General features: G+C 36.4%; 1 protein-coding gene across 35 annotated transcripts in view; it reads left to right on the forward strand.

Annotated features, from left to right (window-relative positions):
- The window catches only part of Nrxn1 (neurexin 1), a 1038549-nt gene that overhangs the window by 81487 nt on the left and 941078 nt on the right, over positions 1-15984 (forward strand). For 20 of the 35 annotated variants that reach the window (XM_085832802.1, XM_085832806.1, XM_085832815.1 and 17 more), the window contains exon 3: positions 14952-14969. The exons of 14 other annotated variants lie outside the window; for them this stretch is intronic. In XM_085832802.1, the coding sequence (XP_085688928.1) occupies positions 14952-14969 (18 nt within the window). The remainder of the gene's footprint in view (positions 1-14951; positions 14970-15984) is intronic. One more of the 35 variants, XM_085832805.1, reaches the window with a different exon arrangement.

Consider the following 15984-nt stretch of genomic DNA (forward strand, 5'->3'; position numbering starts at 1 on the left):
TAGAATCTGACTTGTTCTTCTCCCTCCAAAATATTTATCTTACTGATGTGACAAGTTACTACAGTTCCTCATGGTGTAGTGACCTTCAACCACAGATTTATTATTGCTGCTGCTTCATAACTGTAATTTGCTAATGTTATAAACTGTATTGTAAATACCTGTAGTTTTTGATGGTCTTAGGTGACCCCTGGGAAAGGTTCACTTGAATCCCAAAGAGTTTGCAGTCACAGGTTGAGAACTGCTGATTTAAGAGCATCGTTTAGGATGATACATGGCGACAAAAAGGTTTGCTACACAGAGCTACTTTTATAGAAGAAATTAAGACAGCAATTAAAAAGTCATTGTTACATATATATGAAGCATATATATGCATATGTGTCTATGTACACTCCTACTCATATGCATGTGAGCACTTTTCTACTCCAATATATATTTTCAGACTGCAGGTTCAACAATCTTTGCTCATATATATTTGTTGTTGTAATTTTTTTGCTCTACACTATACTTATACTTTCAAATGTTCTTAAAATTTCAACATTCTATTTTTAATTAGTAGAACTGTTTTAATTAATAATTATTGTATTTGTCCTTTTATTAATCAGTCCAAAGCTATACACAAACATATACACACACGAACACAAACATGTCTATGCAAAGGTTCTTAAAAGTACAATTTGAATAAGAAAGCATTATTATAATATTATCATATCATGGCCAATATAATTAAATGAGTTTTACCTCAACATACAGTGCCTTATGATTTATTAAGTAAGTGGTTTTATATTTCTGTGATGAACTGTATTCCACTGTATATGGAATACTTTAAACATTTGGCAAATGAATCAAGTAGTAAATATTAATTATTTTAAAAAAGGAACAGGTACTCTTTAAATCCACATGACAGCACATTATAGATTTCTTCTATCTCTCTTTTCCTGTTTTTTCTGAGCCCCTTTTTGAGCCTTAATGAACTGTATGTTTTTCAGGACCTTTTTATACACTCTGCCAAGATGTCTAATTACTTAAAGATATGGTGTGATATCTTGGTTTTGTCTATTTACTGTAGTGTATACTATACACTATATATTTTCAAATATATTTACCAACTTTAGCATTCTGTTTTCCAATAATAAATCCATTTTAAACTATTTGATATGTTCATTTATTAATCAGTCCAAAAACAATGCCCATGCTGTGTTATGAGAAACTTAGTAATCAATGAGTCATAGTTGCTTGTGTGCTATTTCAGAAAACAGCTTTTATACATTTTTTTCCTGCAGTTTCCTCAGTACTGTTACTCTCAATACTGTATGTATTGAACAGAATCGACTTCCGTGAAAATTGCCAATTATCTAAGCATGAGATCATGTTACATGCTTTGTTCCCAGTAGTTATTATCAATACAAACACTATACATAATACAACTGTTTTTTTTTTCCTGTAATAATATCAGAAACCAGTTAAGGTAATTAAGTTGATCTATTAAGACTTACTTATTATTTTATGATCAGGTAAGCTTTGCTTTGATTTATAAGATGTAAATTTGCATTCAAATAGTATACTGACTTTGGCTCCCAACATATATTTACTTCTTTGAACTAAAATAAATTTCGGATGCTATTTTATAATCTCTTTCAAGCCATTCTCATGTCATGAGTCAAGGCTTCAAGTGTCCTTACATACTCAAGGCCATAAACATTTTTATTTCCATTCTGACATTTCTTCTTCTATTATTATTGTGTATTAATAGAAATTTGATGTTATTATCTTATAAAAAGGGCATGTTTTGATTAGTAGTGATGAGCATTTTGTAAAAATAATTCTGTATGTCCTGAACTTGGCAGATCTATCTATTTTGTATTTCTCTCTCTCTCTCTCTCTCTCTCTCTCTCTCTCTCTCTCTCTCTCTCTCTCTCTCTATGTGTGTGTGTGGTGTGTATGTGTGTGTGTGTGTGTGTGTGTGTGGTGTGTGTGTGTGTTTGTGTGTGGCATATTTGTGGTGTATGTGTGTATATGTGTGTACTACATCTGGGATATGCACGTGTGTGAGGGTACACCTGCCTTGTCCTCTTATTGTGGAAACCAGAAGTTGATGTTGAGTGTTTTACTTCACTCTGCCTCTGCTCTCTACTCCCTTTTGGACACAGGGTCTCACACCAAATTTGGAGCCCACCAACTGATAAAGCTGGCTGATCTACAGGTCCCGGGATCTGTGTGATTCCACAGCTTACACTGTGCCAGGCTTTGGGGGATTCTTAGGAATCTGAGCCCAGTTCCTCATGCATGTGTAACAAGCACTGTACTGACCAAGCCTATTTTATTCAGTCTTACTGACACTGTTTAACCCATCCTTTTATCTCCTGACTACTTTTGTCACTTTGCCTCCTTTGCCATCCCCCAATTCATAGATTCACCTTCACTATTATATGTTGATCCAGAGTTCCTAATATGCATGGATTTCCACATAACAACCCCTTAACAGGCTCAGCATCTTGAAGAGTAGAAGGAACTCAGGACTCACCCTGACTTCTTACCTTCAGTATTTGCTCTGCTGCTAAATTTCAGTTCTCTAGCAATGTGGATGCTTCTCACCACATGGTTAATTATCTATAATGCGATACTGAACAAGAGGTCTGTTTAATTACAAGGTAGTTCTTTGAGTGATTATTCTACTAGAAAACTCTTTATAGAAGAATGGTATGAAGTATACATTTTATCTGCTCTACAAATAACCTACTATTCCTGAAAAATGTCATAGACTGAAATATAAAGGCAAAAATATGGGATGACATTGGGTGGAATACTGAAGGAGATGGGCAGTAATAGTGGGTAATCAAATACCACATGGCTAAATTTATTTAAGAAATGAGACATATTCAAAATGTTATGCTATGAAGCTTAAAGAACAGGACACATGATTTAAAGAGTAATACTTGTTCAGACTTGAATTAGTCAAAGGTATCTAAAACAACTACAATAAAAATTTTATTGGATTATTTCTAAATTATTTTTATTATTTTGAAATTAAAATGAAAATACCACATAGTTTTCTATTTTGCGCACATACACTAACCACATCCAATATAAATTAATGTTTTCTTTTAGAATATTATTATGAATTTGTCATATCCCTTTATTAACAGAAATAACAACAAATACATACAACTTACTATCATTAGATAGTATCAGGGACCTTTTATGGCCCTTTTAACTTGTGTCACTATTCCAATAGAATTTTCTGAGTTGGCAGAAATACAATCTGTGTTGTTCATCTGCCAAACAGTGATCATACCTGGTTGTCAATTGTGTACAATGTGGCTGCAGCACCTGAGGTCAATTATTGGTGTTATTTAATTCTAACTGAAATGTTGTTGTTGACACATCATTGCTGACCTCTATATTGAATCATGTTAGGGGAATGCTGCTCTTGCCACTGTAGTATCCCACACTTATAATCTGACCATTTGGAAGAATGAACAGGAAAATGAGGAGGCTTTTATTTCCATCCTTAGCTACAAATACATAAAAGACCAGGTTTCAAAAAAAACCAAGCAATGAGCATAATTCATCTGAAGAAAACTTCACTTAATCTCTATTTCTATCAGTACAAACATTAACAATAGAATCAAACATATAAAGATGTCTATATTTTATTATTTGTGTGTAATAAATAGAATAACTTTCTGTTGAAGAAATAGATGTGTTACTAGTGGCAATGTAAGTGTATTTATTATGGTTCTCTTAATCTAATTTGTTAGATTTTATAACAGAAAAAATTAAATAATAAAGCAAGGTGCAAGTGTGTTCATAAAATGCAGGACAGTTAGATGTATATCTTCAGACCTATAGGCCAGTGTAATGGCAGATGATGGTATGCCAATGTTTGTAAGCATGTTTTTGTTGCTCTTGTTTTTTGTCTAGTTTTGTTTAGTTTTGGTTTTTTAAGGTTGGTGTTTCAAACATCTTTTAAAGCTGAGAAGTAGGAAGATTTTTTTTTAATTGAAGTCATTATTATATAATAGTCTTGCCAAGAAATTTAAAGAAACATATGAGTTATATAGTAAACACGTAATAGCTTAAATTTTAAACCTCAAAACTGTATCCAAAGTATGACTTTCTTTTTCTGACAGTCATAGTCCCATTTATACGTTAAGTAATAATCATGTATGAGCTTTCTGTTGTGTCACTCACAGAATGAATAAAAGTACTCTGGGCTATGTAAACACTTTAAGGTGCCTTATATTAGCAAAAATGAATTGTTCATTTATACTCATGCATGTTGCTTAAAGGGAGCCTAACATTCTAGAAAAACATTAAATGAGGAAGCTAGGTCAATAAATGAACAGGTAGAAACTCCATTGCTGGAGCCTATGATGTTCTCCTACACACAGACTAGCACTGGTGCCAATTAATTGCTAGAGGCTAGTTCTCAACTACATGTATGACTTCTCCAGTGCTGTCAAACTGCTTACATTCTGAAGTAGCTATTCTCATCTCCTTTGTTTTGTAAAATATTAAAACAAAACTTTAACTGACAAATGTACTTAGGTTGTTTGTTTGTTGGTTGGTTGGTTGGTTGGTTGGTTTTTTCGAGGCAGAGTTTCTCTGTATAGCCCTGGCTGTCCTGGAACTCACTCTGTAGACCAGGCTGGCCTCGAACTCAGAAATCTGCCTGCCTCTGCCTCCTGAGTGCTGGGATTAAAGGCGTGCACCACTGCTTTCTTTAGTTTTTGTTGCTGATTCATATACTGAAAATATAGCTTATCTGCCTAGCTTCTAAGAGATTTACTATACACAAAAATATAAAGAGCTATTTCATCAGATGTGTTTCTAAGTAAAGTGAAATAATAAGTGGGCCTCAAGGGAGGCTAACCTATACAGGATGAGAGCAGTGATCAAATATTTGCTGTTGAATGAATATATCCTTTTATATTATGTTTATTAGTATTATTTTATTATTACTATTAATAGTAGTAGTATTAGTAGTAGTAGTATATCTCTTTTTACAGTCCAGTTCTTATCCCCATCTAGTCCACCGCCTTCTGACTGTTTCTCATCCCATTCCTCCTCTTCCATCTACAAGAGGATGTTCCCACCCAATCCCACCCCTCACACCACCAGACCTCTCCACTCCCTCTTGCTTCAAGTCTCTCTAAGGTTAGATGCATTTCTCTCACTGAGACCAGACCAGGCAGTCCTCTGCTATACATGTATGTGTCAGGAGTCTCGACCAGCTATTGTATGCTGCCTGGTTGGTGGATCAGTATCTGGGAGATCTCAGGGGTCCAGGTTAGTTGAGACTGCTGGCCTTCCTATGGGGTTGCCCTCCTCCTCAGCTTCTTCCAGTTTTTCAAAACCTAATTCAACCCTAGGTGTTCCTGGTTTCTGTCCATTGGTTGGGTGTAAGTATCTGCCTCTGTCTCAGTCAGTTGCTTGTTGGACCTCTCAGAGGACAGCCATGCTAGTCTCCTGTCTATAAGTACACTATACAGTATTAGTGTTAGGCCATGAATATCCCCCTTGAGATGGATCCCGATTTGGGCCAGTCACTCAAACTCCTTTCCCTCAGTCTCTTCTCCATTTTTGTCCCTGCATTTCTTTTAGACAGGAACAGTTCTGGGCCAGAGTTTTTGACTGTGGATGGCAACCCCATCCCTCCACTTGATACCCTGTCTTGCTACTGGAGATGGGCTTACAAGCTCCCTCTCCCCACTGTTAGGTATTTCATATAAGGTCCCTCCCTTTGAATCTTGAGTCATCTCCCAGATCTCTGGCATATCCTAGAGGGTCTCCCCACCTCCTACATCCTGAGGTTTCCATTATTTCTGGTGGCCATCGGGACTTTAGTCCTGTTTCCCCAATACCTGACACTTGAGCCCTTTAGCTTGTTAACCTTCTTGAGTTCTGTGGATTGTATCATCGGTATTCTGTACTTTTGGCTAATATCCACTTATTAGTGAGTATATGTCATGCATGTCCTTTGGGGTCTGAGTTACCTCACTCAGAATATTGTCTAGTTCCATCCATTTGACTGCAAAACTCAAAATGTCTTCATTCTTAATAGCTGAGTAGTACTCCATTGTGTAAATGAACCACATTTTCTGTATCCATTCTTCTGTTGTGGGACAACTGTGTTGTTTCCAGCTTCTGACAATCACAAATAAGGCTGCTGTGAACATAGTGGGACACATGCCCAGAGGCATGGTGAGGCATCTTTTAGGTATATTCCCAAGAGTAGTATAGCTGAGTCTGCAGCTATTTCCAGTTTTCTGAAGAACCTCCAGATTGATTTTCAGAGTAATTGTACCAGTTTGCAATCCTACCAGCAATGGAGGAATGTTTCTCTTTCTCCACATTCTCACCCACATGTGCTGTCACCTGAATTTATTATCTCAGCCATTCTGACTGGTGTAAGGTGGAATCTCAAGGTCGTTTTGATTTGCATTTCATGGATCCTAAGGACTTTGAACATTTCTTCAGGTGCTTCTCAAGATTCCTTTGTCGTGAATTCTCGGTTTAGTTATATAACCCATTTTTTGACTGGGTTATTTGGTTCTTTGGAGAACTCAAGCTTCTTGAGTTCTTTTTATATTTTAGATATTAGCCCTCTATCAAATATGGGGTTAGGGAAGATTTTTTTTCCCAATCAGTAGTTTGCCAATTTGTACTATTGACTTACAGAAGCTTTTCAGTTTTGTGAGGTCCCATTTATCAATTCTTGATCTTAGATCCTCAGACATTGGAGTTTTGTTTAGGAAAATTTCCCCTGTGCCAATGACTTTGAGGCTCTTTTCCACTTTGTCTTCTATTAGATTCAGTGTGCCTGGTTTTATGTTGAGGTCCTTGATCCACCTGGACTTGAGCTTTGTTCAAGGTGACAAATATGGATCTATTTTCATTTTTCAACATACAGACTGCTAGTTAAACCAGCACAATTTACCCAGCAAAACTCTCAGTCAACATAGATGGAGAAACCAAAGCATTCCAGAACAAAACCTAATTTAAACAATATCTATCTAACAATTCAGCCCTACAGATGATTCTAGAATGAAAACTCCAACACAAGGAGGGTACCTAGACCAAAGAAAAAAACAAGATATTAATTATCTCACAACAAAGCCAAAAGGAGAAAAACGCATACACATAATGCCACCTATAACAAACTTAACAGAAACTAACAACCATCTGTCTTTAGTATCTCTCAATATTACCAGACAAAATTTCCCAACTAAAAGACATAAGCTAACAGACTGTTAGCAAATAATGCAAACAGGATCCACATTTTGCTGCATACAAAAAATATACATCAATAACAAAGACAGACACTACCTCAGAATAAAAGGCTGGAAAAAAGTCTTCCAAGCAAATGGCCCCAAGAAGCAAGCTAGAGTTGCAATCATAATATCCAATAAAATAGACTTTCAACCAAAAGTTATTATAATGTTTTTCAAAGAAAGCAAGGTATTTGGGGCTGTATAAGAAATGCTAGGCTTCTTTTAAGTTTTAAAGACAGTAAAAAATTGTAGACTATTCTCCCCTTCATTTTAAGCAGTTAGACTGCTTATGCATAAATACAATTAGGAATCTCAGCCTCACCATTGATGTTAAAGCAAAGATTTTTCTAGATGTGCCAACAGTGTAAACTATTTTTCAATATTTTCTTCAACTTTAGAAAATCAGCAAAGGTTTTCAATTAATTAAGAGAGTTTTAATCGCAATGTTCCTGCTACTTTCAACTTGACAAGTGCACTTTGGTTTCCATAGAGTCTTCGTGTTCCTTGAGCTCTCTGCATGACTTGGGCAAATCACTCAGGTATAGAGGCTTCACTACTGACATAACATGATGGTTAAAGCTGTTAGTGGTAGCACATGAAAAATGGTGACGAGTATTCTGCTGTTAGTTTTATCCTCCTTTTCGCAGAATATAGGGACCACATTCCTTAAGAATTTCTTAACCTCAATTTACTCAGAGTTTACGAAAATGTGCAGTGTTTCTCATTGTTTTCCACTTTCATTGGAATGGTTGATATAAAGAATAAAGTTTTAGTTTACCTTGATTTCAGTTATTATGTTTATTTAGGATATAAGAGCAACAGTTTCTGGAAAACTGCCAATTTACAAATATTACATCTGTCCGTTTGAGTCTGTTGGTATTGCGTTGTTTACCTGAAAAGGGTGGCTGGATATGTTTAAACACCTTGTTGTCATAGTCTAAATGATTTTCATTTGTAGAGCAAGGAGGAGCTCTTCACACCTGCTTTCTTCCTGGCTAAGTAATCTACACTAAAAGATTATTAGCTATTTGTTGTTTTATTAGCAATATTTTAGTCTGAACTGAGAGTTTCAGGGAAATTTTAAATCTGATCTAATTACCTTAACAAGAAAAAAATAAATTTAGATGTGTTTCAGTGTTTTCTACAAAATTTTTACATTAACCATAAATACCAGTTCTTGCAAATATATTGAATTTTTCACACAAAGCAACATGAACAATGAAAACTTCTGAGCAGTTTAGAAAGCCCTATTATTATTCCGTGTATTTTCTTTTTTAAATATTTAATAAATATGCATAACTGTTAATGAATTTGAAATAACAACTTGAAACAGTTCTTACTTCAAAATAAATTCTAGTTTTCTGTACATATAGAATACCTAATTGGTAAGTCAGTAATATTATATAAACAGCTTTATTTTTATGCAATATATGCAAATTTAATTTGTTAAGCACTAAATTTAGATTTCTTTCTATAATATGGTTTAGTCATGTTTTATGGAAACTTCTCTGAATTTCAGTCCAAAATTTTTTTCTTTTTCTTAGAAAAATTCAACATAAGTGTTTGGACTGTTCTAAGAACCCAAATCTAGAGTTATTATAAGATTTCTGTGGTAGTGGTTTATGAACAACAACAAAACCCTGACAATCTCAGAGATGGTCAACGTTTTCTTTAGAAAAGGGTCAGCCTCCTTCCTGGAATTTGATGACATAGAAATATGTCAAATGCAAAAATTAAGGTAGACTGTACAGCATTCTGTATTACAGACACACAGGTCAGAAGACTGCTATTGATCTGTTTGTAGAGAAAGCTACACTGAGCGCTGTCATCCCAGGTGTACCTAGAACCATGAGCAGACACGTTCAAAATTATCTCCCACTCTGGTCCCAGAGCATTTCTTTAGGCTTTTTAAATATTCTTATTTCAGACTCTCAGAAGGATAGACCTTGCTCATCTGGTATAGCTTTCTTTGGACCATTTTGATCATGGTGGCACAGCTCAGGCAGGGAAACTCTTGAGAAACACTACTCAGTGTCACCTGTCAATCTCATATGTAAGACACTTATTACTCAATAATTAATCTCAATGTGGTTGAATGGCTTGGCCAGATGCACAGCAGACTGTGTCATAACCATTTTACACAATGTCTCATTCCTAAGTTCAACTCCTGACATGAATGTGCAAATACCAAGCTGGAAGTCACTTTTTACTCAAAACTAAAAAAACAAACAAACCAGAAAGCACTTGTGAGGCCTCTAGTGTAAAGAAATGAGCTTATAATGTAGGAATTGTTGAATATCTTTTATAGTAGTTTGAGCAATCATTGAGAAGTTCCCACAACTGTTTCAACAGCATCAGTACCACAACAGGCTAAGTGCTCCCCTGTGCCTTCTGCTGCCCTTGTCCTCACCCTCTCACTACTCTGTATGAGCCTCAACTCTGAGATAGAACATGTTTTTATAGTTTTTTATTACATATTTTTCTCAATTACATTTCCAGTGCTATCCCAAAAGTCCCCCACACCCTCCTCCCCCACTTCCCTACCCACCCATTCCCATTTTTTTGGCCCTGGCGTTCCCCTGTACTGAGGCATATAAAGTTTGCGTGTCCAATGGGCCTCTCTTTCCAGTGATGGCCGACTAGGCCATGTTTTGATACATATGCAGCTAGAGTCAAGAGCTCCAGGGTACTGGTTAGTCATAATGTTGCACCTACAGGGTTGCAGGTCTCTTTAGCAACTTGGATACTTTCTCTAGCTCCTCCATTGGGGGCCCTGTGATCCATCCAATCACCCACGGAAGGATTACAGAGACAAAGTTTGGAGCTGAGCCAAAAGGATGGACCATCTAGAGACTGCCATATCCAGGGATCCATCCCATAATTAGCCTCCAAACAATGACAGCATTGCATATACTAGCAAGCGTTTGCTGCAAGGACCCGGAGATAGAACATTTTGAATTGAATACCCAGGTCTCTTTAATTTCTAAAAAGTGTTAGCAAAGCTGGGCTCATCTCTCTCCAGCTGTACTTGATCTGTAGCTTTCCTTTCACTCCTGAGCAGTGAAGGAGTTGGCTGCACTCAATGCCCAGGATCAGGACTCAGAACAGGCTGTTGAGAAAACCTTGGCTAAGTGCTTATTTGTGTGATTTTGGAACAGGAGCCGAGGCCATCTGTTTAAAAAAAAATGCTTTGTAATTTGCCCAATTCTTGCCCAGAGCTGTTTCCTTCCTCTTGTGAGTATCCGTAATGGATGTTTATCCTTCATTTTCTGTTTGAAGCTCCTCTTGCTCTGGCCAGTGTTTCTCTTCCTCTGGCTGAGCGCTACATAAATCCATAGTCTCCATGATTCCCTCCATTTCTTAGTCCTTGAAGCATCCTCAGACTATTGAGGTTTTCTAAAGGCTTTCACTGCCAACACTAAAGGAAATAAAAGCAAGCTCCATCCTGTGCCACCATGGGAACCAGACCCTTTCATCCTGGTATTCAGTCCCTGAAATAAGGGTAAAGTCTGAAGAAGCAGTGTGAGGAGCTAGAAAATGAGAGGATGGATGTTCCAGATTCATTGGATGGACCAGGGAGTAGAAGTGTAGTTTTGTTCCTGTTGCTTGTCCCAGTATCGCATCTGTGTGACCAGTTACCTTACTAGTGCCAGTTTGCATGGAAGAGAAAGAGAGTTAAGGACAATGAAGGGAGCCAATCACAGGCAAATGAAAGAAAAGGAAGGAAACCTAAGTGAGAAGAGCATATGCCTGGGTGGTTCCTGGTAGCTTTGTTGGCCAAACATTCAGGTCTGCAGAGGCACACAAACTGACCGCTGCTGCACATTTAGATGAGGATGCTCACAGTATTCAACAAATTGATAGAATATGCCAGAAAGTGTTATTTGTGACATTTTATTCCAAACTCTGCTCTGCAAGATTCAGTATTTTATTTTTTTTAAGGAGGTGGGTGGGGCATACTGAAACAAATACATTCATTTTCTTATTTCTTTTTCTTTTTCTAGATGTATAGACTTAGTATTAAAGGCAGAAACTGTAACAGATTTTTTAGGCCAAAAAGGGGCTACAGCAGTCTAAATAGCTTCGGTTCAGCACCTTCAGCAGCATGCTAATTATAGGCCAGTAATGGAGAAAACAAAGGAAAGAGAAAGCTATGAGAGCTTCCAGTGTCCTCAGGTCCACTTTAGCAAAGCCACCTTGAATTTTAAGTTCACTAGAATGCAAGCGATATGCACAGTTAAGCGATCTTTGTCAATGGCATTGTCCTATTAGGGTCCATGATTGTCTCAGCCTATCATTCAAGATGTTTCCATACACTGACAGCCATTACCATCACCTGTGGGGAGAGACTCTAGTTCCTGCAGTGTAACTACTTTAGTATTGCCATGCTTGGATCTGTTGGAAGGAAGGTGTGGGCTCAGGATAGGGAGAGGGATGAGGTGTCTGTCCTAGACATCCCAAGATATCTGGCTCCTCTTGGAATCCCAGGTGACTAGTTTAAAACAGTGGCTTATCTGTGCAATTTCAGCCTTGAAGAAGGATGACCTGTATTAAATAGGCAGACTCAAGTAGGAATGTGACCTGGCACAAAGTAAAGGAGACAGACACCAAATAAAGACTGAGATGCCAGATGTTCATCTTCTATTTGTTCCTTGTGGGCCCAACTTCTATCTCAAAACCACACCGAAGGCAGCTCAGGTCTTGACACCACAGTGAAGCAGCTTCTTTGTGCAATTGTCAAGGCTCTTTTTCTGTCCATGCATTCTTACAAGCTGGGAGCAAAAGAACCAAAATGTCAATAGCTACACTGCAGTCGTAACTTAAAGAGACACCAGACAGTATTCTGCTGGTTCCCTTCCTGACAGCACATAGATATCATTTCTAGCATGAAATATCTGATACCCATTTGCTTGAGAGAAGCTTGCTTTAAAGAAATGAAATGGAAAAAATTTAAAGGTTTCAATTTCTAACTTTTCTGCAGCTAGGGAGTACAAAAGCAAGGTTTTCATAAATTACAGAGTAATAACAGTAGAGTTAATTACTGCAAGACCTGCCCATGCACTAGTACAATTAGATCTGCAAAACTAAGAATCCAGGTTTTTTACATGTAAGAGATTTGTCCTCACTTGACAAGGCTTACAGGTAAGGCCAGCTGGATCACCTTTTATTTCCCATTAAACTGAAAGTCAGCTGCTATCCCTGTACACTGCAGAATGCCAAAACTCAGTTCCTTCCTGTTGCTGCTCAAAACCCAGATAGCATTTGTTTGCATAACAGCATGCTCACAATTGCTGAAGTTGAAAAGAAAAAACAAAATTTCTTCTAATTCAGCATACACTGTTTCATGAAAGAACAGGCTAGAGGGCTAGAGAGAAAGAAAATACCTGGGGATGGATTGATAAGTTACAGTTGCAGCACCACTATGAAATAATGCACAGGCAAGCCTCAGATCCACGAATCTGAGCAGATCATAGTCGGAAAATGGGCACCAGAGTGTAGTGCAGAATGGAAGGAGAGAAGGTTGGCAGTTTGCTTTCTTTTTCTTTTGCTTTCTTTCTTTTTTTTCTTTTCTGTTTTGTTTGGTGTGTGTGTGTGTGTGTGTGTGTGTGTGTGTGTGTCAGTGTATCTGAAAATTATAGAAACAAGCAAAGCCATCTTTCTTCTGCATGTTTTACATGAAGTTAATATATCCCCTTATATTTTGAACTAATACCTTAGCTCTTCGGGAAATCCAAATATTCTGAGACAAATTTTCTTAACGTACACAGGTCAGGATTGGTTGCACATTGGGCCCAAGTTGAATTTTCATACCAGAGGCCCTTCAGTTATGAATATTCTCTGTCTGAGTAAGAATGGAGAAAATCTGAATGTCAGGGCATGATCCACAGCACTACCTTTGAGCCTTTTCCTCTCCTAGCAGTAAAAGAAAACTGTGGCTTTTGGATGGACCCAACAATCTTAGCCTAAGTCACTACTGTGCTCTTCTTTCCCTACAGCAGTTCAGTAATATTAGTGGAATTGATTTTCCTCAAACATGAAGGGTTTCTTTTACTTTAGGAAGTTATTGAGTAATATTTTAAAAATGACTTAAGTAGGAAATAGACTTACAGAGGCACTGGTGTAAATACCCTAAACATTATAATTATTTGTATATTTCTAATATACAGAAGCAAAATAACATTTAAATATTTTTGCTTATGTCACATCAGAAATCCTATCTATATTAATGAATTCACTCTATTTATATAGTAAATTGAAAACCAAAACATTTAAAAAACAACAGATATTTGAATTTTTTTAAAAACATTTCTTTCAAAATAAGCTTTAGCAAACCAAGTATTGCTACACCATATCGTGTCCCCACTAATCAACTAATGAGAGTCTCTTAATATTAAAAGAACTAAGATACTTGTCTATTTCAGGTTCTATGTGTTTTTATTCAAACAAAATCATAATTTAAAATTTGTTGATCATTTCATCCACTGGAAAAGTATCACTTAAACTTATCCTTAGATTACTATGTGCATATTGCTTTATTTTCTAAACTACTTTTGTTCAAATGACCCATCTATAGTATCCAGTTAATTAAACACATATAAAAATTACGCCAGAAGGACGTTCACTATAACTAAGTACTAAGATGTTTTGATGACCGTTAAAACCTAGATTTTGCCCTGAGTTCCTGAGACAGCCATCCCTTCCACTTTAGTCCTATCTGCCAAGTCCCATATGACAAACTGGTTTTTATTGCTGAATAACTATTAATCAGTTTAAACTGTGTACATTGAAATGGGTTACATATTAAATATATTTAAAAGTTGTATGTCTGTTATATGTGTTCATATATATGTACATATATAAAATATATTTTTAAATATAATACATATAAATACCAAATAGGTATGTGCAAACACAAAAGAACCTCATTAAACATTAGCCTTCGCTTAATGGCATTCCCAGTCTTGTTCCACAAAGAACTACAACATGACAAACTTACAGCGAGCCTGGTTGATGCACTTCTTCTGCAGTGGCCACTCTTTCTATTCACCATATTTTCAACACTATCTTAATAAATTATAGCATACTGTGTATATAATAAAATTTGACCTTCTAACAAGTAAACCAAATAACTTGTAGATATCAGTTGCTTACATCCACTGTATCATTCTAGGGGATATAGTAAAAGCATTCAAATGCAAAGGACAGTGCATAACACATTTGACAGAGGAGAGCAACTTTGGGTGAAATTTCACAGCTATTTTCAGTGTTTTGTTTTCTTACTTTTAAAAAGAGATGCAGATCAATATATAGAAATAAAGCCTTTTAGGACTACTGAAAAATAAAAGTAAAAAGCTTTTTAAAATTGCCTGGAAAGACTTTGCCAGAAACCTGAAGTCACAATACAGTTCGCTTTACGTGGAGCACTGAAAGACTCATTAACAAACAATCCTTTGTTCAGAACCTGACTGCTCTTGTGATTTTGTCTGTAAATGCCACCAATGGGAGGGAACCTGCTCCCCTGTGGTTTTGTTTTTCCCCTTGAATGACAATGACAGAGCACTTTGCATGATGTGTTTGGTGCCTTGCATGAGGAAGACATGCAAAGGCAAGGTCCAGTCTGCATGCTGCTTAATGAATGTTTTTCCTTTTCTCTCCTTCCTTGTCATGTGCTTTCAGAAGACAACAATGTGGAAGGTGGGTGCTTTCTACCTTATTTTCCAATTTCTGTTTGCTTTTTATTTCTCAGTATTAATAGATTTCATCTCGAATATAGACGGTAAGTTGACCTTTCTGAAAATCTCTTGGCTTCTAGTTGCATATCACTTTGCATATAGAACACATATACACTCTCAGTGCCACTAGTCTTAGGGTAAAATCCCCTTCAATATTATTTCTAATGTCTAATACATTTCTCAAACCCATATAAGTCTTAGAATATTTAATGCAGTGTTCTGTATGAGCAAATTATACAGAGCTACTTTTTTTTTTAAAGAAAACGGTTTTTGTTTTGTTTTGTTTTGTTTTGTTTATTAGCAGTTTCCAACACAGTGCATGATCCTGTCTCCATTCTTTTATTTTCTTTCTTTCTTTCTTTCTTTCTTTCTTTCTTTCTTTCTTTCTTTCTTTCTTTCTTTCTTTCTTTCTTTCTTTCTTCCTTCCTTCCTTCCTTCCTTCCTTCCTTCCTTCCTTCCTTCCCTCCCTCCCTCCCTCCCTCCCTCCCTCCCTGCCTGCCTGCTTTCTTTCTTTCTTTCTTTCTTTCTTTCTTTCTTTCTTTCTTTCTTTCTTTCTTTCTTCTCTGTTTCTTTTCTTTCTTTCATTTTTTTTTTCTGCTTGAGGGAGCAAAGTGGTTTCTTTCCTGTCAGAAATGTTTACAATTCTGTCATTTAAACCTCCTTCATTTTTTTTCAAATGATTTAAATTAACAAAAGTAAGGGATAAAACACTGAGAATATGTAAAAAGCATGTATTTAGACTGAAATACAAGTCATTACCAGTGGAAATGAAAGCTCACAGCCCTATCATAATAAAGTGGGTAAGTAAATGTGTAGCATTAAGTATGTGTTAAAACTGCGATTACTGGTTGAGTTTTCTTAGATAATCTCAGCCATGGAATTTTGAGAAAGTGAGATATATATATATATATATATATATATATATATATATATATATTTATATATAAAACCATTGGTTTCTACAAACATTTTCAACA

Source organism: Mus caroli, unplaced genomic scaffold, assembly GCF_978045245.1.
Source record: "Mus caroli unplaced genomic scaffold, Mus_caroli_1 scaffold_18, whole genome shotgun sequence".
Classification (NCBI taxonomy): domain Eukaryota; kingdom Metazoa; phylum Chordata; class Mammalia; order Rodentia; family Muridae; genus Mus; species Mus caroli.